At 49.6% G+C, this 20,999-nt stretch overlaps 1 protein-coding gene across 1 annotated transcript in view; it reads left to right on the top strand.

The window, feature by feature from the left end:
• LOC135558096 (collagen alpha-4(IV) chain-like) overlaps window positions 1-20,999 on the top strand; it is an 87,582-nt gene that overhangs the window by 51,452 nt on the left and 15,131 nt on the right. Inside the window, exons 28-35 of the mRNA XM_064991845.1 lie at window positions 276-494; window positions 2,270-2,428; window positions 2,752-2,919; window positions 5,936-6,085; window positions 6,646-6,753; window positions 8,521-8,702; window positions 9,103-9,166; window positions 10,249-10,323. Of these exons, the coding sequence (XP_064847917.1) occupies window positions 276-494; window positions 2,270-2,428; window positions 2,752-2,919; window positions 5,936-6,085; window positions 6,646-6,753; window positions 8,521-8,702; window positions 9,103-9,166; window positions 10,249-10,323 (1,125 nt within the window). The remainder of the gene's footprint in view (window positions 1-275; window positions 495-2,269; window positions 2,429-2,751; window positions 2,920-5,935; window positions 6,086-6,645; window positions 6,754-8,520; window positions 8,703-9,102; window positions 9,167-10,248; window positions 10,324-20,999) is intronic.

The raw sequence follows: 20,999 nt of genomic DNA, 5'->3' as shown, positions 1-20,999 counted from the left end.
TCAGCAGTGCTACTCCTACCTCAGCAGTGCTACTCCAGTGCTACTCCTACCTCAGCAGTGCTACTCCAGTGCTACTCCTACCTCAGCAGTGCTACTCCAGTAAAACTCCTACCTCAGAAATTCTAATCCATATGATATTGAAAAGAGACACAAAACTTGACCGTGGTCATTCCTCAGGGCTGTAATATTTACACAGTAAAATTAAGACGGGTTATAACTGAAGGTACTGGTTGGAGAGTTAGTGTGTTCATGTCTGGATCCCTCTTCCCAAACAGGACACCAAGGATGTGTTGGAGATAATGGTGACCCTGGTCAACCTGGAGTCAACCTGGACGGACCACCAGGACTCCGTGGACCACCAGGCTCTCCAGGCTGGCCGGGACCTCCAGGAGACACCTTCAACACCGGACCTGGTCCCGTGGGTCCACCTGGACTACCTGGGTTACTGGGACCCAAGGGAGATCCTGGTTTGCCAGGCATCCCTGGGCCTCCAGGTGCATCTAACTCACTGTTAATACACACACACACACACACACAATATTTCACTGTCATAACATCTAGTTGTCAACACAGTGAAAGAGAGACCATTATAGAGCAGTGGACATTGGAAGAACATTGCATTGGCCCACCAGACACTGTTACTGTATATGTACAGTACCAGGCAAAAGTTTGGACACACCTACTCATTCCAGGGTTTTTCTTCACTATTTCTTTACTATTTTTAGAGTGAAGACATCAACACTATGAAATAACACACATGGAATCATGTAGTAAGCAAAAAAGTGTTAAACAAATCAAAATATATTTTATATTTGAGATTCTTCAAATTAGCCACCCTATGCCTTGATGACAGCTTTGCAAACTCTTGGCATTATCTTAATCAGCTTCACCTGTAATGCTTTTCCAAAAGTCTTGAAGGAGTTCCCACATGTTGAGCACTTGTTGGCTGCTTTTCCTTCGCTCTGCATTCCAACTCAACCCTAACCATCTCAACTGGATTGAGGTTGGGTGATTGTGGAGGCCAGGTCATCTGATGCAGCACTCCATAACTCTCCTTCTTGAACAAATAGCCCTTACACAGGCTGGGGGTGTCTTTTGGGTCATTGTCCTGTTGAAAAACAAATGGTAGTCCCACTAAATGCAAACCGTATTGCTGCAGAATGCTGTGGTGCCTTGAATTCTAAATAAATCACTGACAGTGTCACCAGAAAAGCGCCCTAACACCATCACACCTCCTCCTCCATGCTTCACAGTGGGAACCGCACATGCAGAGATCATCTGTTCACCTACTCTGCGTCTCATAAAGACATGGCAGTTGGAACCAAAAATCTCAAATTTGGGCTATCTAACCAAAGGACAGATTTCCACCTGTCTAATGTTCATTGGTTGTGTTTCTTGGCCCAAGAAAGTGTCTTCTTCTTGTTGATGTCCTTTAGTAGTTGTTTCTTAGCAGCAACTCGACCATGAAGGTCTGACTCATGCAGTCTCCTCTGAACTGTTGCTTTAGAGATGTGTCTGTTACTTGTACTCTGAAGTTTTTATTTGGGCTGGTAACTCTAATTAACTTATCCTCTACAGCAGAGGTAACTCTCAGTTTTCCTTTCCTGTGGCGGTCCTCATGAGAGCCAGTTTCATCATAGCGCTTGATGGTTTTTGCGACTGCACTTGAAGCAACGTTCAAAATTCTTGAAATGTTCCGGATTGACTGACCTTCATGTCTTAAGTCATGATTGATTGTCGTTTCTCTTTGCTTATTTATTTGGGCTGTTCTTGCCATTATATGGACTTCGTCTTTTACCAAATAGGGTTATCTTCTGTATACCACCCCTACATTCTCACAACACAACTGATTGCCTCAAATGCATTAAGAAGGAAAGAAATTCCACAAATGAACTTTTAACAAGGCACACCTGTTAATTTAAATGCATTCCAGGTGACTACCTCGTGAAGCTGGTTGAGAGAATGCCAAGAGTGTGCAAAGCTGTCATCAAGGCAAAGGGTGGCTACTTTGAAGAATCTGAATTATAAAATATATTTAGATTTGTTTGACACTTTTTTTTGGTTACTACATGATTCCATATGTGTTATTTCATAGTTTTGATGTCCTCACTATTATTCTACAATGAAGAAAATAAAACCCTTGAAGGAGTAGGTGTGTCCAAACTTTTGACAGGTACTGTATTTTGAATGCTTTACAATCTTTCATTGTTCATGGTGACTCTAAGATGGGGCTCATTGCATCTCTAACCATATTGTGATTTCATAACAGGGGGATCAGGCCCGTACGGAGGTGTAGGTTACAAGGGGTCAAAAGGAGACACTGGGGACCCAGGACCGAGCGGCCCTCCAGGGCCAACAGAATGTAGAGAGAAAGGAGCTGTTGGCCCACCGGGAGCCTCAGGACCACCAGGAGTCAGGGGCCCATCGGGTGAGGATCTAAAATAGCCACCACTCGGTACAGTTCTTTTCGTGTTTGATCTGTTTGACACACAGCTAAAATCAGGAATCGGTTAGGTTTTGGAACTATCCCCAGAGCATGTCATCATTCCATAGTAATTTTAACAGTCACACTTTAAGGGAACTATAAATTATAAAATATTAATATGGCATCGATTAAGTATTAACAAAGCACTTCAATACTCACTGCACAGAGCTTCCCATTGTACAATATGCTCGGAACAGTCATCCACATTCACATTTAGTTAAAAAGACATGTACAACTTTCAGTCATTTAGTGGTGTGTCTTGTTAGGTTTCCATGGTGATAAAGGACATAAGGGTGCGATGGGTCCTCCTGGACGTGGAGTGAAGGGACCAGCAGGGATCCCCGGGCCTCCTGGTCCCCCGGGACCCATTGGTGCCAAAGGTTTCAGTGGGTCACCAGGTGTCCCGGGCTTCCCTGGTGTAACAGGGACCAAAGGTGAGCCAGGTCCAATTATTATTATTATCAATATTATTATTATTATTATTATCATCAATATTATTATTAGCAATATTGTTATTACAATTTTTATCACTATTTATTAATTATAATTTTGATGATGGTTATTATTATTATTGTCATCTGAACATACCACAGCAACAGGCAATGTCAAATAATATGCGGGTTACTTTTACTATTGTATTACATATTTAATAAACAGAAGCTATTTTTTTTCCCAGCTTGTCTCCACGCAAGCAAATCCACCCGGTTGACTAAAATACAATGCCTTCGGAAAGTATTCAGACCCACAGACTTTTTACACACTTTGATACGCTACAGCCTTATTCTAAAATGGATAAAATAGTTTTTTCCCCTCATCAATCTACACACAATACCCCATAATGACATCACAATACCCCATAATGACATCACAATACCCCATAATGACAAAGCAAAACGGATGGGATTTTTTTGTTGCAAATTTTTTTAAACTGAAATATTACATTTACATAAGTATTCAGACCCTTTACTCAGTACTTTGTTGAAGCACCTTTGGAAGCAATTACAGCCTTGAGTCTTGAGCCTTTATTCTTCTTAGGTATGACTTTGCATCTGTATTTCTCCCATTCTTCTCTGCAGATCCTCTCAAGCTCTGTCAGGTTGGATGGGGAGTGTTGCTGCACAGCTATTTTCAGGTCTCTCCAGAGCTGTTCGATCTGGTTCAAGTCAAGGCTCTGGCTGGGTCACTCAAGGACTTTCAGAAACTTGTCCCGAAGCTCCTGTGTTGTCCTGGCTGTGTGCTTAGGGTTGTTGTCCTATTGGGAGGTGAACCTTCCCTCCAGCTCTCCCTCAGTACTGACTAGTCTCCTGGCTGTGTGCTTAGGGTCGTTGTCCTATTGGGAGGTGAACCTTCCCTCCAGCTCTCCCTCAGTACTGACTAGTCTCCTGGCTGTGTGCTTAGGGTCGTTGTCCTATTGGGAGGTGAACCTTCCCTCCAGCTCTCCCTCAGTACTGACTAGTCTCCTGGCTGTGTGCTTAGGGTCGTTGTCCTATTGGGAGGTGAACCTTCCCTCCAGCTTTCCCTCAGTACTGACTAGTCTCCCAGTCCCTGCAGCTGAAAAACATCCCCACAGCATGATGCTGCCACCACCATGCTTCACTGTAGGGATGTCCTTGAGACGTGACGCTTGGCATTCAGGCCAAAGAGTTCAATCTTGGTTTCATCAGACCAGATAATCTTGTTTGTCATGGTCTGAGAGTCCTTTAGATGCCTTTTGACAAACTTCAAGCGGGCTGTCATGTGCCTTTTACTGAAGAGTGGCTTCCGTCTGGCCACTCTACCATAAAGGCCTGATTGGTGGAGGGCTGCAGAGATGGTTGTCCTTCTGGAAGGTTCTCCCATGCCCACAGAGGAACTCCAGAGCTGAGTGACCATCGGTTTCTTGGTCACCTCCCTAACCAGAGCCCTTCTCCCCCGATTGCTCAGTTTGGCCAGGCGGCCAGCCCTAGGAAGAGTCTTGATGGTTCCAAACTTCTTCCATTTAAGAATGATGGAGGACACTGTGTTCTTGGCAGTGGTGGAAAAAGTACCCCATTTTCATACTTGAGAAATTAAAAAATACCTTAAATGAAAATGACTCAAGTAAAAGTGAAAGTCCCCCAGTAAAATACTACTTGAGTAAGTCTAAAAAAGTATTTGGTTTTAAATATACTTAAGTATCAAAAGTACAAGTATAAATCATGTCACTTTCATTATATTAAGCAAACCAAACCAAATTTACAGATAGCCTAGTGCACACTCCAACACTCAGACATCATTTACAAATTAAGCATGTATGTTTAGTGAGTCTACCAGATCAGAGGCAGTAGGGATGACCAGGGATGTTCTCTTGATGTGCGTGCATTGGACCATTTTCCTGTCTTGCTAAGCATTCAAATTGCAACAAGTATTTTTCGGTCTCAGGTAAAATGTATGGAGTAAAAAGTACATCATTTTCTTTAGGAATGTAGTGAAGCAAAAGTTGTCAAAAATATAAATTCTAAAGTACAGATATAAAGTACACCCCCAAAAACACTTAAGTAGTACTTTAAAGTATGTTTACTTAAGTACTTTACACCACTGGTTCTTGGGGACCTTCAATGCGGCAGAATGTTTTTTGGTACCCTTCCCTAGATCTGTGCCTCGACACAATCCTGTCTCGGAGCCCTACGGACAATTCCTTTGACCTCATGGCTTGGTTTTTGCTCTGACATGCACTTTCAACTGTGGAACCTTATATACACATGTGTGTGCCTTTCCAAATCATGTCCAATCAATTGACTTTACCACAGGTGGACTCCAATGAAGTTGTAGAAACATCTCAAGGATGATCAATGGAAACAGGATGCACCTGAGCTCAACTTCGAGTCTCATAGCAAATGGTCTGAATACTTATGTAAATAAGGTATTTCTGTTTTTTAATTTGAATAGATTTTCCCAAATTTCTAACAACCTTTGTTCACTTTGTCATTATGAGGTTTTGTGATGTCATTATGGGGTATTGTGATGTCCTTATGGGGTATTGTGATGTCATTATGAGGTATTGTGTGTAGATTGCTTAGGCTTTGTATTTATTTAATCAATTTTAGAATAAGGCTGTAACGTAACAAGATGTGGAATAAGTCAACGGTCTGAATACTTTCTGTATGTACTGTAATGTTATGACATTTACGTGATTCTCTGCACTTTGAATTGAATCACTTGAATTGGGACGATATATAAATATGGATGCCTTGTTTTGGGTATCGCCTGTCTCAAAATAGACAGCCTGCAAAATAGATGTACACAACCCTGATATCCCATTTTGAGTACAAAGTATACCAGGACCGTGTTCATTAGGCACCAATAAGAAACACATTGTTTTTCCATTGCAAAATATTTTTCAGGTGATGCCCTAATGAACATGACCCAGCCAATGAACTATCTTTATTATTATCCTATGACAACTATTCCCAATGATGTCATCTTTCCCAGGGCCCAGGGGATATCCTGGTAGAGATGGGTCGGCTGTTCCTGGTACACCGGGTCGGCCTGGAAACCCAGGATCCCGCGGGAGGCAAGGGGAGAGGGGTTTCACAGGACGCGACGGTCAGGATGGAGACCAGGGGTACAAAGGAGCTAAAGGTACAACCGGTACATTACAGTGTATGCACATTGCAGCATCCGCATAATAAAATACATACATAGTATTGTGTTTACCTTTGGTATCTGCACACAGACAGTCAACCTTCCTTAGAAGTATTTGTAATTACTCTCCTTATGTGGAGTGTCATTTCAGTGAATTTAGAAAACTATTCTCTCTGTGTATACTTCCTTGTTTACGGTATCCTATCTCTCTTCATGACTGTGTGCATGATTTTCTCTCTGCATACTTTACATAACATTACTATTTCAGTGTTCTGTCCCTCGTCGTAGACCGTTTCTGCATAGAACGCCATATCACCCGTTGTTGTTGCATTCACAGTCTTATATATGTTGTACTTATTATATATGTTGTACTCTGCTTCTACACCTGCATTGCTTGCTGTTTGGGGTTTTAGGGTGGGTGTCTGTACAGCACTTTGAGATATCAGCTGATGTACAAAGGGCTATATAAATAAACTTGATTTGACTTGTATGTACACATAGTGTAGTATATTATATTGTTCAGTATATTACACGTTGGCAGTGTAGAATGTCCTCAGGTCACAGAGGTCCCCCCGGAAGTCCTGGGCCAGTAGGAGTCATAACCGTTAAAGGACAGAAGGGCTCTGAAGGACCACCAGGAGAACATGGCTTCACTGGAGCCAGAGGTGAGAGAGACACAACACAACCCCCTCTGCACACTCTTACAAAACAAGGTGCTGTCGAGAACCCGAAAGGGTTCTCTGGCTGTCCCCATAGGAGAACCCTTTGAAGAACCCATACTGGTTCCAAGTAGAATCCTTTTGAGTTCCGTATAGAACACAGAGGGTTCTATATGGAAAATTGTACTTCGAACTAAAACAGGGTTCTACTGTTTGGACAGCCAATCAACCTTTTTGGAGCCTTTTTTTTCAGAGAAAGGGGTTCGCAGTAGCACCATGCAACTGTGTTAAAACAGATCAGTTCTGCTTTGGTAATAGATGTCGGACTAGTTTTTTTTTTTAAATACTTCAAACTAATATAAGAGGATGCAGGTGGTAGATGGCGGGACTGTATTTTAGCAGGTGGTAGATGGCGGGACTGTATTTTAGCAGGTGGTAGATGGGTGGGACTGTATTTTAGCAGGTGGTAGACGGCGGGACTGTATTTTAGCAGGTGATAGATGGCGGGACTGTATTTTAGCAGGTGATAGATGGCGGGACTGTATTTTAGCAGGTGGTAGATGGCGCGACTGTATTTTAGCAGGTGATAGATGGCGGGACTGTATTTTAGCAGGTGGTAGATGGCGGGACTGTATTTTAGCAGGTGGTAGATGGCGCGACTGTATTTTAGCAGGTGATAGATGGCGGGACTGTATTTTAGCAGGTGATAGATGGCGGGACTGTATTTTAGCAGGTGATAGATGGCGGGACTGTATTTTAGCAGGTGATAGATGGCGGGACTGTATTTTAGCAGGTGATAGATGGCGGGACTGTATTTTAGCAGGTGGTAGACGGGCGCGACTGTATTTTAGCAGGTGATAGATGGCGGGACTGTATTTTAGCAGGTGATAGATGGCGGGACTGTATTTTAGCAGGTGATAGATGGCGGGACTGTATTTTAGCAGGTGATAGATGGCGGGACTGTATTTTAGCAGGTGATAGATGGCGGGACTGTATTTTAGCAGGTGATAGATGGCGGGACTGTATTTTAGCAGGTGGTAGATGGCGGGACTGTATTTTAGCAGGTGGTAGATGGCGCGACTGTATTTTAGCAGGTGGTAGATGGCGCGACTGTATTTTAGCAGGTGATAGATGGCGGGACTGTATTTTAGCAGGTGGTAGATGGGTGGGACTGTATTTTAGCAGGTGGTAGATGGCGCGACTGTATTTTAGCAGGTGGTAGATGGCGGGACTGTATTTTAGCAGGTGGTAGATGGGCGGGACTGTATTTTAGCAGGTGGTAGATGGGTGGGACTGTATTTTAGCAGGTGGTAGACGGCGGGACTGTATTTTAGCAGGTGATAGATGGCGGGACTGTATTTTAGCAGGTGATAGATGGCGGGACTGTATTTTAGCAGGTGGTAGATGGCGGGACTGTATTTTAGCAGGTGATAGATGGCGGGACTGTATTTTAGCAGGTGGTAGATGGCGCGACTGTATTTTAGCAGGTGATAGATGGCGGGACTGTATTTTAGCAGGTGGTAGATGGCGGGACTGTATTTTAGCAGGTGGTAGATGGCGGGACTGTATTTTAGCAGGTGGTAGATGGTGGGACTGTATTTTAGCAGGTGGTAGATGGCGGGACTGTATTTTAGCAGGTGGTAGATGGCAGGACTGTATTTTAGCAGGTGGTAGACGGGTGGGACTGTATTTTAGCAGGTGGTAGACGGTGGGACTGTATTTTTGATTCTCTAATAATACATGGATAAACAATGCACTGTTCTTTCTTCTCAGGTTCCAAGGGCTCAAGTGGGTCACCAGGTAAACCAGGGGGGAATGGACAGGATGGTCCTCCTGGATATGAGAAAGGGCTCCCAGGACAACCTGGCAGACCTGGTCCCCCTGGACCCCCCGGACCTCGAGGACCTAAAGGCTTGAGTGGTATAGTTGGTTTCCCTGGACCAGTCGGTGATAAGGTACTTCATTACTGATACTCATCACTACATCTTAGATGTTCTTTGTTTACCTCATTAAACTACTAAAACTTTGGTAAAAAATTGCTATTATGAATGGTTTCCAGACATATTAATGCTGCTCAAGATTGATAAATGAGGTGCAGTATGTCTGTATGTATTTAAGTTGAGAATATATTCCTTCCCAAGTCAGTGGTCTTGGAAGTAATGTAAGAACAGATGTCTTTGTTAAGACACAGGATGTTTGTGTGAATATCTTGGTGTTTGAGGGTTACTGTGTGTTGCTATGCTAGTGGGTGTTACTGTGTGTTGCTATGCCAGTGGGGGTTACTGTGTGTTGCTATGCCAGTGGGTGTTACTGTGTGTTGCTATGCCAGTGACTGTTGGTTTATCCCCATTGCAGGGGGACCCTGGGCACACGGGCCCTCCTGGGAAACCAGGCCTTCCAGGAATACCAGGCTTACAGGGTGAGTAGAGAGACAACAGAAAATACACACAAACATGATAAGGGAGGGGAACTTAAAGGGACAGGAAGAGAAGAAGGGGAGGTCATAAAGAGACAGGAAGAGAGGAAGGGGAGGTCATAAAAGGACAGGAAGAGAGGAAGGGGAGGTCATACAGGGACAGGAAGAGAGGAAGGGGAGGTCATAAAGGGACAGGAAGAGAGGAAGAAGAGGTCATAAAGGGACAGGAAGAGAGGAAGGGGAGGTCATAAAGGGACAGGAAGAGAGGAAGGGGAGGTCATAAAGGGACAGGAAGAGAGGAAGGGGAGGTCATAAAGGGACAGGAAGAGAGGAAGGGGAGGTCATAATGAGACAGGAAGAGAAGAAGGGGAGGTCATAAAGGGACAGGAGGAGAGGAAGGGGAGGTCATAAAGAGACAGGAAGGGGAGGTCATAAAGGGACAGGAAGAGAGGAAGGGGAGGTCATAAAGAGACAGGAAGAGAAGAAGGGGAGGTCATAAAAGGACAAGAAGAGAGGAAGGGGAGGTCATAAAGAGACAGGAAGAGAAGAAGGGGAGGTCATAAAGGGACAGGAAGAGAGGAAGGGGAGGTCATAAAGGGACAGGAAGAGAGGAAGGGGAGGTCATAAAGGGACAGGAAGAGAGGAAGGGGAGGCCATAAAGGGACAGGAAGAGAGGAAGGGGAGGCCATAAAGGGACAGGAAGAGAGGAAGGGGAGGCCATAAAGGGACAGGAAGAGAGGAAGGGGAGGTCATAAAGGGACAGGAAGAGAGGAAGGGGAGGTCATAAAGGGACAGGAAGAGAGGAAGGGGAGGTCATAAAGGGACAGGAAGAGAGGAAGGGGAGGTCATAATGAGACAGGAAGAGAAGAAGGGGAGGTCATAAAGGGACAGGAGGAGAGGAAGGGGAGGTCATAAAGAGACAGGAAGGGGAGGTCATAAAGGGACAGGAAGAGAAGAAGGGAAGGTCATAAAGAGACAGGAGGAGAGGATTCCAGAACGTGGGTTATTATCAGAGTGAAAGTGCTGTAATTACGACTAATATCTTCTCTGTATCCTGACACTCAAACCCTGACCCTATTCTGCAGGTGACCCAGGAGACTCTATAGGACAACCAGGACTACCTGGACCACCGGGTCCTCCAGGAGAATGCAGGACCTTAGGTGATCACAATACAACGTCTGCTTACAGCTTGGCACCTTATTCCCCATACAGAGCTCTACACTCCGCTTGGCTAGAGCCAGAGTATCTGGGGTGCTACATTTGGACATATTTCCAACTGAGTGAACAATCACAAACAACGCTATTACAGTTTTGAGATGATGACAACAGGATACAGGATGTTTAGGACACCCGGACCTACCAGATAAAAAAGTTACTAAATAAATACTCAACTTCCAATGGGGATTCTAGCCCGTACAGTTTAGAAGTCACATCAGTGCACAGTACACTCTTAGAAAAACTATGCTATCGAGAACCTAAAAGGGTTATTCGACTGTCCCCATAGGACAACCCTTTGAAGAACCCTTTTTGGGTTCTATGTAGAACCCTTTCCATGTAGGACCAAAAAGTGTTCTCCCTGGAACAAAAACGGGTTCTCCTATGGGGACAGCCGAAGAACCCTTTTGGGTTCTATGTAGAACCCTTTCCATGTAGGACCAAAAAGTGTTCTCCATGGAACCAAAAAGGGTTCTTCTATGGGGACAGCCGAAGAACCCTTTTGGAACCCTTTTTCTCTAAGAGGGCAACATGACAGAACTGTGTGCTATGTATGTATCATGACCACATCCTGTTTATTCATTTGTGTTTATGTTCTCCCATGATCCTGGTACTGCTCTTGTCCAGAGGTTGATCCTGAGTCATTAGAATAGGAGTAACTTCAGGTCACATGATATTCAGGGATATTAACTGAATATGCTATGGCTAGCTTGCCGTACTTTACCTGCACACAGAGGATAGCTGCAAAATGGCTTATGCTCAGGTGAGGTCCCCAATGCATTAGGTGTTTTAGCGCTGCTCACTACACCTTCTGAAGGGTGCACCGATCGGGTCGATCAGGCCCCATCTGAGCCAGGTGGCTTGCCAACTGCTCCTCCAGCCATTACCATGCCCTCTCTGCCTCCTGCCGAGCTATGCAACAGATCTTCTAACGCTGTGCTCCCTTTACTCATTGAATCCTTAGTGTCCCTCTACTGGTAGACACTTGGCCTTCCATCCCTTGTCAGTGCATTCATCCACGAGTGTCTGGCACGTCAACAGCTTCCTTTCATAGGCTTCCTTAGTGCTCTCCTCCCGTGGAGTCATTAGCATGGCCATTTAGATGTTGGTGCTCCTTGACCAGACTGGAAGGTCTGGTCTGAATGTTGTGCTGACAATGTCCTGGGGGAAGATGAGATGCCTTCCCAGGTCTGCTCTTAACTCTTTCCACTCCGCTGCTGTTGTTGTCAGTAAATTGCTGCTGCTGTTCTCAGTCAGTCAGTCAGTCAGTCAGGATGCTGCTGCTGTTCTCAGTCAGTCAGTCAGTCAGTCAGTCAGTCAGTCAGTCAGTCAGGATGCTGCTGCTATTCTCAGTCAGTCTGTCAGTCAGGATGCTGCTGTTGTTCTCAGTCAGTCTGTCAGTCAGGCTGCTGCTGTTGTTCCCAGTCAGTCAGTCAGTCAGGATGCTGCTGCTATTCTCAGTCAGTCTGTCAGTCAGGATGCTGCTGCTATTCTCAGTCAGTCTGTCAGTCAGGATGCTGCTGTTGTTCTCAGTCAGTCTGTCAGTCAGGCTGCTGCTGTTGTTCCCAGTCAGTCAGTCAGTCAGGATGCTGCTGCTGTTCTCAGTCAGTCAGTCAGGCTGCTGCTGCTGTTCCCAGTCAGTCAGTCAGTCAGTCAGGCTGCTGCTGCTGCTGTTCCCAATCAGTCAGTCAGTCAGTCAGGCTGCTGCTGCTGTTCCCAGTCAGTCAGTCAGGCTGCTGCTGCTATTCCCAGTCAGTCAGTCAGTCAGTCAGGCTGCTGCTGCTGCTGTTCCCAATCAGTCAGTCAGTCAGTCAGTCAGGCTGCTGCTGCTGTTCCCAGTCAGTCAGTCAGGCTGCTGCTGCTGTTCCCAGTCAGACAGTCAGGCTGCTGCTGCTATTCCCAGTTAGTCAGTCAGTCAGTCAGGCTGCTGCTGCTGCTGTTCCCAATCAGTCAGTCAGTCAGTCAGTCAGGCTGCTGCTGCTGTTCTCAGTCAGTCAGTCAGTCAGGATGCTGCTGCTGTTCTCAGTCAGTCAGTCAGTCAGGCTGCTGCTGCTATTCTCAGTCAGTCTGTCAGTCAGGATGCTGCTGCTGTTCTCAGTCAGTCTGTCAGTCAGGCTGCTGCTGTTGTTCCCAGTCAGTCAGTCAGTCAGGATGCTGCTGCTGTTCTCAGTCAGTCAGTCAGTCAGGCTGCTGCTGCTGTTCCCAGTCAGTCAGTCAGGCTGCTGCTGCTGTTCTCAGTCAGTCAGGCTGCTGCTGCTATTCTCAGTCAGTCAGTCAGGCTGCTGCTGTTCTCAGTCAGTCAGTCAGTCAGGCTGCTGCTACTGTTCCCAGTCAGTCAGTCAGTCAGGCTGCTGCTGTTCTCAGTTAGTCAGTCAGGCTGCTGCTGCTGTTCTCAGTCAGTCAGTCAGTCAGGCTGCTGCTGCTATTCTCAGTCAGTCAGTCAGTCAGGCTGCTGCTGCTGTTCTCAGTCAGTCAGTCAGTCAGGCTGCTGCTGCTGTTCTCAGTCAGTCAGTCAGTCAGGCTGCTGCTGCTATTCTCAGTCAGTCAGGCTGCTGCTGCTGTTCTCAGTCAGTCAGTCAGGCTGCTGCTGCTGTTCTCAGTCAGTCAGTCAGTCAGGCTGCTGCTGCTGTTCCCAGTCAGTCAGTCAGGCTGCTGCTGCTGTTCCCAGTCAGTCAGTCAGTCAGGCTGCTGCTGCTGTTCCCAGTCAGTCAGTCAGTCAGGCTGCTGCTGCTGCTGTTCCCAATCAGTCAGGCTGCTGCTGTTGTTCCCAGTCAGTCAGTCAGTCAGTCAGGCTGCTGCTGCTGTTCCCAGTCAGTCAGTCAGGCTGTTGCTGCTGTTCCCAGTCAGTCAGGCTGCTGCTGCTGTTCTCAGTCAGTCAGGCTGTTCTCAGTCAGTCAGTCAGTCAGTCAGACTGCTGTTCTCAGTCAGTCAGTCAGTCAGGCTGCTGCTGCTGTTCTCAGTCAGTCAGTCAGGCTGCTGCTGTTGTTCCCAGTCAGTCAGGCTGCTGCTGCTGTTCTCAGTCAGTCAGTCAGTCAGGCTGCTGCTGCTGTTCCCAGTCAGTCAGTCAGTCAGGCTGCTGCTGCTGTTCCCAGTCAGTCAGTCAGTCAGGCTGCTGCTGCTGTTCCCAGTCAGTCAGTCAGTCAGGCTGCTGCTGCTGCTGTTCCCAATCAGTCAGGCTGCTGCTGTTGTTCCCAGTCAGTCAGTCAGTCAGTCAGTCAGGCTGCTGCTGCTGTTCCCAGTCAGTCAGTCAGGCTGTTGCTGCTGTTCCCAGTCAGTCAGTCAGTCAGTCAGTCAGGCTGCTATTCTCAGTCAGTCAGTCAGTCAGGCTGCTGCTGCTATTCTCAGTCAGTCAGTCAGTCAGGCTGCTGCTACTGTTCCCAGTCAGTCAGTCAGTCAGGCTGCTGCTGTTCTCAGTTAGTCAGTCAGTCAGGCTGCTGCTGCTGTTCTCAGTCAGTCAGTCAGTCAGGCTGCTGCTGCTATTCTCAGTCAGTCAGTCAGTCAGGCTGCTGCTGCTGTTCTCAGTCAGTCAGTCAGTCAGGCTGCTGCTGCTATTCTCAGTCAGTCAGTCAGTCAGGCTGCTGCTGCTGTTCTCAGTCAGTCAGTCAGTCAGGCTGCTGCTGCTGTTCTCAGTCAGTCAGTCAGTCAGGCTGCTGCTGCTATTCTCAGTCAGTCAGGCTGCTGCTGCTGTTCTCAGTCAGTCAGTCAGGCTGCTGCTGCTGTTCTCAGTCAGTCAGTCAGTCAGGCTGCTGCTGCTGTTCCCAGTCAGTCAGTCAGGCTGCTGCTGCTGTTCCCAGTCAGTCAGTCAGTCAGGCTGCTGCTGCTGTTCCCAGTCAGTCAGTCAGTCAGGCTGCTGCTGCTGCTGTTCCCAATCAGTCAGGCTGCTGCTGTTGTTCCCAGTCAGTCAGTCAGTCAGTCAGGCTGCTGCTGCTGTTCCCAGTCAGTCAGTCAGGCTGTTGCTGCTGTTCCCAGTCAGTCAGGCTGCTGCTGCTGTTCTCAGTCAGTCAGGCTGTTCTCAGTCAGTCAGTCAGTCAGTCAGACTGCTGTTCTCAGTCAGTCAGTCAGTCAGGCTGCTGCTGCTGTTCTCAGTCAGTCAGTCAGGCTGCTGCTGTTGTTCCCAGTCAGTCAGGCTGCTGCTGCTGTTCTCAGTCAGTCAGTCAGTCAGGCTGCTGCTGCTGTTCCCAGTCAGTCAGTCAGTCAGGCTGCTGCTGCTGTTCCCAGTCAGTCAGTCAGTCAGGCTGCTGCTGCTGTTCCCAGTCAGTCAGTCAGTCAGGCTGCTGCTGCTGCTGTTCCCAATCAGTCAGGCTGCTGCTGTTGTTCCCAGTCAGTCAGTCAGTCAGTCAGTCAGGCTGCTGCTGCTGTTCCCAGTCAGTCAGTCAGGCTGTTGCTGCTGTTCCCAGTCAGTCAGTCAGTCAGTCAGTCAGGCTGCTATTCTCAGTCAGTCAGTCAGTCAGGCTGCTGCTGCTATTCTCAGTCAGTCAGTCAGTCAGGCTGCTGCTACTGTTCCCAGTCAGTCAGTCAGTCAGGCTGCTGCTGTTCTCAGTTAGTCAGTCAGTCAGGCTGCTGCTGCTGTTCTCAGTCAGTCAGTCAGTCAGGCTGCTGCTGCTATTCTCAGTCAGTCAGTCAGTCAGGCTGCTGCTGCTGTTCTCAGTCAGTCAGTCAGTCAGGCTGCTGCTGCTGTTCTCAGTCAGTCAGTCAGTCAGGCTGCTGCTGCTGTTCTCAGTCAGTCAGGCTGCTGCTGCTGTTCCCAGTCAGTCAGTCAGTCAGGCTGCTGCTGCTGTTCCCAGTCAGTCAGTCAGTCAGTCAGGCTGCTGCTGCTGCTTTTCCCAATCAGTCAGGCTGCTGCTGTTGTTCCCAGTCAGTCAGTCAGGCTGCTGCTGTTGTTCCCAGTCAGTCAGTCAGTCAGGCTGCTGCCGCTGTTCCCAGTCAGTCAGTCAGGCTGCTGCTGCTGTTCCCAGTCAGTCAGTCAGTCAGGCTGCTGCTGCTGTTCCCAGTCAGTCAGTCAGGCTGCTGCTGCTGTTCCCAGTCAGTCAGGCTGTTCTCAGTCAGTCAGTCAGGCTGCTGCTGCTGTTCCCAGCCAGTCAGTCAGGCTGCTGCTGCTGCTGTTCCCAGTCAGTCAGTCAGGCTGCTGCTGCTGTTCCCAGTCAGTCAGTCAGGCTGCTGCTGCTGTTCTCAGTCAGTCAGGCTGTTCTCAGTCAGTCAGTCAGTCAGGCTGCTGCTGCTGTTCTCAGTCAGTCAGTCAGTCAGTCAGGCTGCTGCTGCTGTTCTCAGTCAGTCAGGCTGCTGCTGCTGTTCCCAGTCAGTCAGTCAGTCAGTCAGACTGCTGCTGTTGTTCCCAGTCAGTCAGTCAGTCAGTCATGCTGCTGCTGCTGTTCCCAGTCAGTCAGTCAGGCTGCTGCTGCTGTTCCCAGTCAGTCAGTCAGTCAGGCTGCTGCTGCTGTTCCCAGTCAGTCAGGCTGCTGCTGCTGTTGTTGTTCCCAGCCAGTCAGTCAGTCAGGCTGCTGCTGTTCTCAGTCAGTCAGTCAGTCAGGCTGCTGCTGTTCCCAGTCAGTCAGTCAGTCAGGCTGCTGCTGTTCCCAGTCAGTCAGTCAGTCAGTCAGGCTGCTATTCTCAGTCAGTCAGTCAGGCTGCTGCTGCTGTTCCCAGTCAGTCAGTCAGGCTGCTGCTGTTCCCAGTCAGCCAGTCAGTCAGTCAGGCTGCTATTCTCAGTCAGTCAGTCAGTCAGGCTGCTGCTGCTGTTCTCAGTCAGTCAGTCAGGCTGCTGCTGCTGTTCTCAGTCAGTCAGTCAGGCTGCTGCTGCTGTTCTCAGTCAGTCAGTCAGGCTGCTGCTGCTGTTCTCAGTCAGTCAGGCTGTTCTCAGTCAGTCAGTCAGTCAGGCTGCTGCTGCTGTTCTCAGTCAGTCAGGCTGCTGCTGCTGTTCTCAGTCAGTCAGGCTGCTGCTGCTGTTCTCAGTCAGTCAGGCTGCTGCTGCTGTTCCCAGTCAGTCAGTCAGTCAGTCAGGCTGCTGCTGTTGTTCCCAGTCAGTCAGTCAGGCTGCTGCTGCTGTTCCCAGTCAGTCAGTCAGGCTGCTGCTGCTGTTCCCAGTCAGTCAGTCAGGCTGCTGCTGCTGTTCCCAGTCAGTCAGGCTGCTGCTGCTGTTCTCAGTCAGTCAGGCTGTTCTCAGTCAGTCAGTCAGACTGCTGTTCTCAGTCAGTCAGTCAGTCAGGCTGCTGCTGCTGTTCTCAGTCAGTCAGTCAGGCTGCTGCTGCTGTTCCCAGTCAGTCAGTCAGGCTGCTGCTGCTGTTCCCAGTCAGTCAGTCAGGCTGCTGCTGCTGTTCCCAGTCAGTCAGTCAGGCTGCTGCTGCTGTTCCCAGTCAGTCAGTCAGTCAGGCTGCTGCTGCTGTTCCCAGTCAGTCAGTCAGTCAGGCTGCTGCTGTTGTTCCCAGTCAGTCAGTCAGGCTGCTGCTGCTGTTCCCAGTCAGTCAGTCAGTCAGTCAGGTTGCTGCTGCTGTTCCCAGTCAGTCAGTCAGTCAGGCTGCTGCTGCTGTTGTTGTTCCCAGCCAGTCAGTCAGTCAGTCAGGCTGCTGCTGTTCTCAGTCAGTCAGGCTGCTGCTGTTCCCAGTCAGTCAGTCAGGCTGCTGCTGTTCCCAGTCAGTCAGTCAGTCAGTCAGTCAGGCTGCTATTCTCAGTCAGTCAGTCAGTCAGTCAGGCTGCTGCTGCTGTTCCCAGTCAGTCAGTCAGTCAGTCAGGCTGCTGCTGTTCCCAGTCAGTCAGGCTGCTGCTGTTCCCAGTCAGTCAGTCAGGCTGCTGCTGTTCCCAGTCAGTCAGTCAGTTAGGCTGCTGCTGCTATTCTCAGTCAGTCAGTCAGGCTGCGCTGCTGTTCTCAGTCAGTCAGTCAGTCAGTCAGTCAGTCAGGCTGCTGCTGCTGTTCTCAGTCAGTCAGTCAGTCAGTCAGGCTGCTGCTGCTGTTCTCAGTCAGTCAGTCAGGCTGCTGCTGCTGTTCCCAGTCAGTCAGTCAGTCAGGCTGCTGCTGCTGTTCCCAGTCAGTCAGTCAGTCAGGCTGCTGCTGCTGCTGTTCCCAATCAGTCAGGCTGCTGCTGTTGTTCCCAGTCAGTCAGTCAGGCTGCTGCTGTTGTTCCCAGTCAGTCAGTCAGTCAGGCTGCTGCTGCTGTTCCCAGTCAGTCAGTCAGGCTGCTGCTGCTGTTCCCAGTCAGTCAGTCAGTCAGTCAGTCAGGCTGCTGCTGCTGTTCCCAGTCAGTCAGTCAGGCTGCTGCTGCTGTTCCCAGTCAGTCAGGCTGTTCTCAGTCAGTCAGTCAGTCAGTCAGGCTGCTGCTGCTGCTGTTCCCAGTCAGTCAGTCAGGCTGCTGCTGCTGTTCCCAGTCAGTCAGGCTGCTGCTGCTGTTCTCAGTCAGTCAGGCTGTTCTCAGTCAGTCAGTCAGTCAGTCAGGCTGCTGCTGCTGTTCTCAGTCAGTCAGTCAGTCAGGCTGCTGCTGCTGTTCTCAGTCAGTCAGGCTGCTGCTGCTGTTCCCAGTCAGTCAGTCAGTCAGTCATGCTGCTGCTGCTGTTCCCAGTCAGTCAGTCAGGCTGCTGCTGCTGTTCCCAGTCAGTCAGTCAGTCAGGCTGCTGCTGCTGTTCCCAGTCAGTCAGTCAGGCTGCTGCTGCTGTTGTTGTTCCCAGCCAGTCAGTCAGTCAGGCTGCTGCTGTTCTCAGTCAGTCAGTCAGTCAGTCAGTCAGGCTGCTGCTGTTCCCAGTCAGTCAGTCAGTCAGGCTGCTGCTGTTCCCAGTCAGTCAGTCAGTCAGTCAGGCTGCTATTCTCAGTCAGTCAGTCAGTCAGGCTGCTGCTGCTGTTCTCAGTCAGTCAGTCAGGCTGCTGCTGCTGTTCTCAGTCAGTCAGTCAGGCTGCTGCTGCTGTTCTCAGTCAGTCAGTCAGTCAGTCAGTCAGGCTGCTGCTGCTGTTCTCAGTCAGTCAGTCAGTCAGTCAGGCTGCTGCTGCTGTTCTCAGTCAGTCAGTCAGTCAGGCTGCTGCTGCTGTTCTCAGTCAGTCAGTCAGTCAGACTGCTGTTCTCAGTCAGTCAGTCAGTCAGGCTGCTGCTGCTGTTCTCAGTCAGTCAGGCTGCTGCTGCTGTTCCCAGTCAGTCAGTCAGTCAGGCTGCTGCTGCTGTTCTCAGTCAGTCAGTCAGGCTGCTGCTGCTGTTCTCAGTCAGTCAGTCAGTCAGACTGCTGTTCTCAGTCAGTCAGTCAGGCTGCTGCTGCTGTTCCCAGTCAGTCAGGCTGCTGCTGCTGTTCCCAGTCAGTCAGTCAGTCAGGCTGCTGCTGCTGTTCCCAGTCAGTCAGTCAGACTGCTGCTGCTGTTCCCAGTCAGTCAGTCAGTCAGGCTGCTGCTGCTGTTCCCAGTCAGTCAGTCAGTCAGGCTGCTGCTGCTGTTCCCAGTCAGTCAGGCTGCTGCTGCTGTTCTCAGTCAGTCAGGCTGTTCTCAGTCAGTCAGTCAGTCAGTCAGGCTGCTGCTGCTGTTCTCAGTCAGTCAGTCAGTCAGGCTGCTGCTGCTGTTCTCAGTCAGTCAGGCTGCTGCTGCTGTTCCCAGTCAGTCAGTCAGTCAGTCATGCTGCTGCTGCTGTTCCCAGTCAGTCAGTCAGGCTGCTGCTGCTGTTCCCAGTCAGTCAGTCAGTCAGTCAGGCTGCTGCTGCTGTTCCCAGTCAGTCAGTCAGGCTGCTGCTGCTGTTGTTGTTCCCAGCCAGTCAGTCAGTCAGGCTGCTGCTGTTCTCAGTCAGTCAGTCAGTCAGGCTGCTGCTGTTCCCAGTCAGTCAGTCAGTCAGGCTGCTGCTGTTCCCAGTCAGTCAGTCAGTCAGTCAGGCTGCTATTCTCAGTCAGTCAGTCAGTCAGGCTGCTGCTGCTGTTCTCAGTCAGTCAGTCAGGCTGCTGCTGCTGTTCTCAGTCAGTCAGTCAGGCTGCTGCTGCTGTTCTCAGTCAGTCAGTCAGTCAGTCAGGCTGCTGCTGCTGTTCTCAGTCAGTCAGTCAGTCAGTCAGGCTGCTGCTGCTGTTCTCAGTCAGTCAGTCAGTCAGGCTGCTGCTGCTGTTCTCAGTCAGTCAGTCAGTCAGACTGCTGTTCTCAGTCAGTCAGTCAGTCAGGCTGCTGCTGCTGTTCTCAGTCAGTCAGGCTGCTGCTGCTGTTCCCAGTCAGTCAGTCAGTCAGGCTGCTGCTGCTGTTCTCAGTCAATCAGTCAGGCTGCTGCTGCTGTTCTCAGTCAGTCAGTCAGTCAGACTGCTGTTCTCAGTCAGTCAGTCAGGCTGCTGCTGCTGTTCCCAGTCAGTCAGGCTGCTGCTGCTGTTCCCAGTCAGTCAGTCAGTCAGGCTGCTGCTGCTGTTCCCAGTCAGTCAGTCAGGCTGCTGCTGCTGTTCCCAGTCAGTCAGTCAGTCAGGCTGCTGCTGCTGTTCCCAGTCAGTCAGTCAGTCAGGCTGCTGCTGCTGTTCTCAGTCAGTCAGTCAGTCAGGCTGCTGCTGTTCCCAGTCAGTCAGTCAGTCAGGCTGCTGCTGCTGTTCTCAGTCAGTCAGTCAGTCAGGCTGCTGCTGCTGTTCCCAGCCAGTCAGTCAGTCAGTCAGGCTGCTGCTGTTCTCAGTCAGTCAGTCAGTCAGTCAGGCTGCTGCTGTTCTCAGTCAGTCAGTCAGTCAGTCAGTCAGGCTGCTATTCTCAGTCAGTCAGTCAGTCAGGCTGCTGCTGTTCTCAGTCAGTCAGTCAGTCAGGCTGCTATTCTCAGTCAGTCAGTCAGGCTGCTGCTGTTCTCAGTCAGTCAGTCAGTTAGTCAGTCAGGCTGCTATTCTCAGTCAGTCAGTCAGTCAGGCTGCTGCTGCTGTTCTCAGTCAGTCAGGCTGCTGCTGCTGTTCCCAGTCAGTCAGTCAGGCTGCTGCTGCTGTTCTCAGTCAGTCAGTCAGGCTGCTGCTGTTCCCAGTCAGTCAGTCAGTCAGGCTGCTGCTGTTCTCAGTCAGTCAGTCAGTCAGTCAGGCTGCTGCTGTTCCCAGTCAGTCAGTCAGTCAGGCTGCTGCTGCTGTTCTCAGTCAGTCAGTCAGTCAGGCTGCTGCTGCTGTTCCCAGTCAGTCAGTCAGTCAGTCAGGCTGCTGCTGTTCCCAGTCAGTCAGTCAGTCAGTCAGGCTGCTATTCTCAGTCAGTCAGTCAGTCAGTCAGGCTGCTGCTGTTCTCAGTCAGTCAGTCAGTCAGTCAGGCTGCTGCTATTCCCAGTCAGTCAGTCAGTCAGGCTGCTGCTGTTCTCAGTCAGTCAGTCAGTCAGTCAGGCTGCTGCTGTTCCCAGTCAGTCAGTCAGTCAGTCAGTCAAGCTGCTGCTGCTGTTCTCAGTCAGTCAGTCAGTCAGGCTGCTGCTGCTGTTCTCAGTCAGTCAGTCAGTCAGGCTGCTGCTGCTGTTCCCAGTCAGTCAGTCAGTCAGGCTGCTGCTGTTCCCAGTCAGTCAGTCAGTCAGTCAGGCTGCTGCTGCTATTCTCAGTCAGTCAGTCAGTCAAGCTGCTGCTGCTGTTCTCAGTCAGTCAGTCAGTCATGCTGCTGCTGCTGTTCCCAGTCAGTCAGTCAGGCTGCTGCTGCTGTTCCCAGTCAGTCAGTCAGGCTGCTGCTGCTGCTGTTCCCAGTCAGTCAGTCAGTCAG

The sequence above is a fragment of the Oncorhynchus masou genome, chromosome 17 (assembly GCF_036934945.1).
Source record: "Oncorhynchus masou masou isolate Uvic2021 chromosome 17, UVic_Omas_1.1, whole genome shotgun sequence".
In the NCBI taxonomy this organism is placed as follows: Eukaryota; Metazoa; Chordata; class Actinopteri; order Salmoniformes; family Salmonidae; genus Oncorhynchus; species Oncorhynchus masou.
Note: the sequence above shows the minus strand (reverse complement) of the source record. Positions and strands in the feature narration are given on the sequence as shown.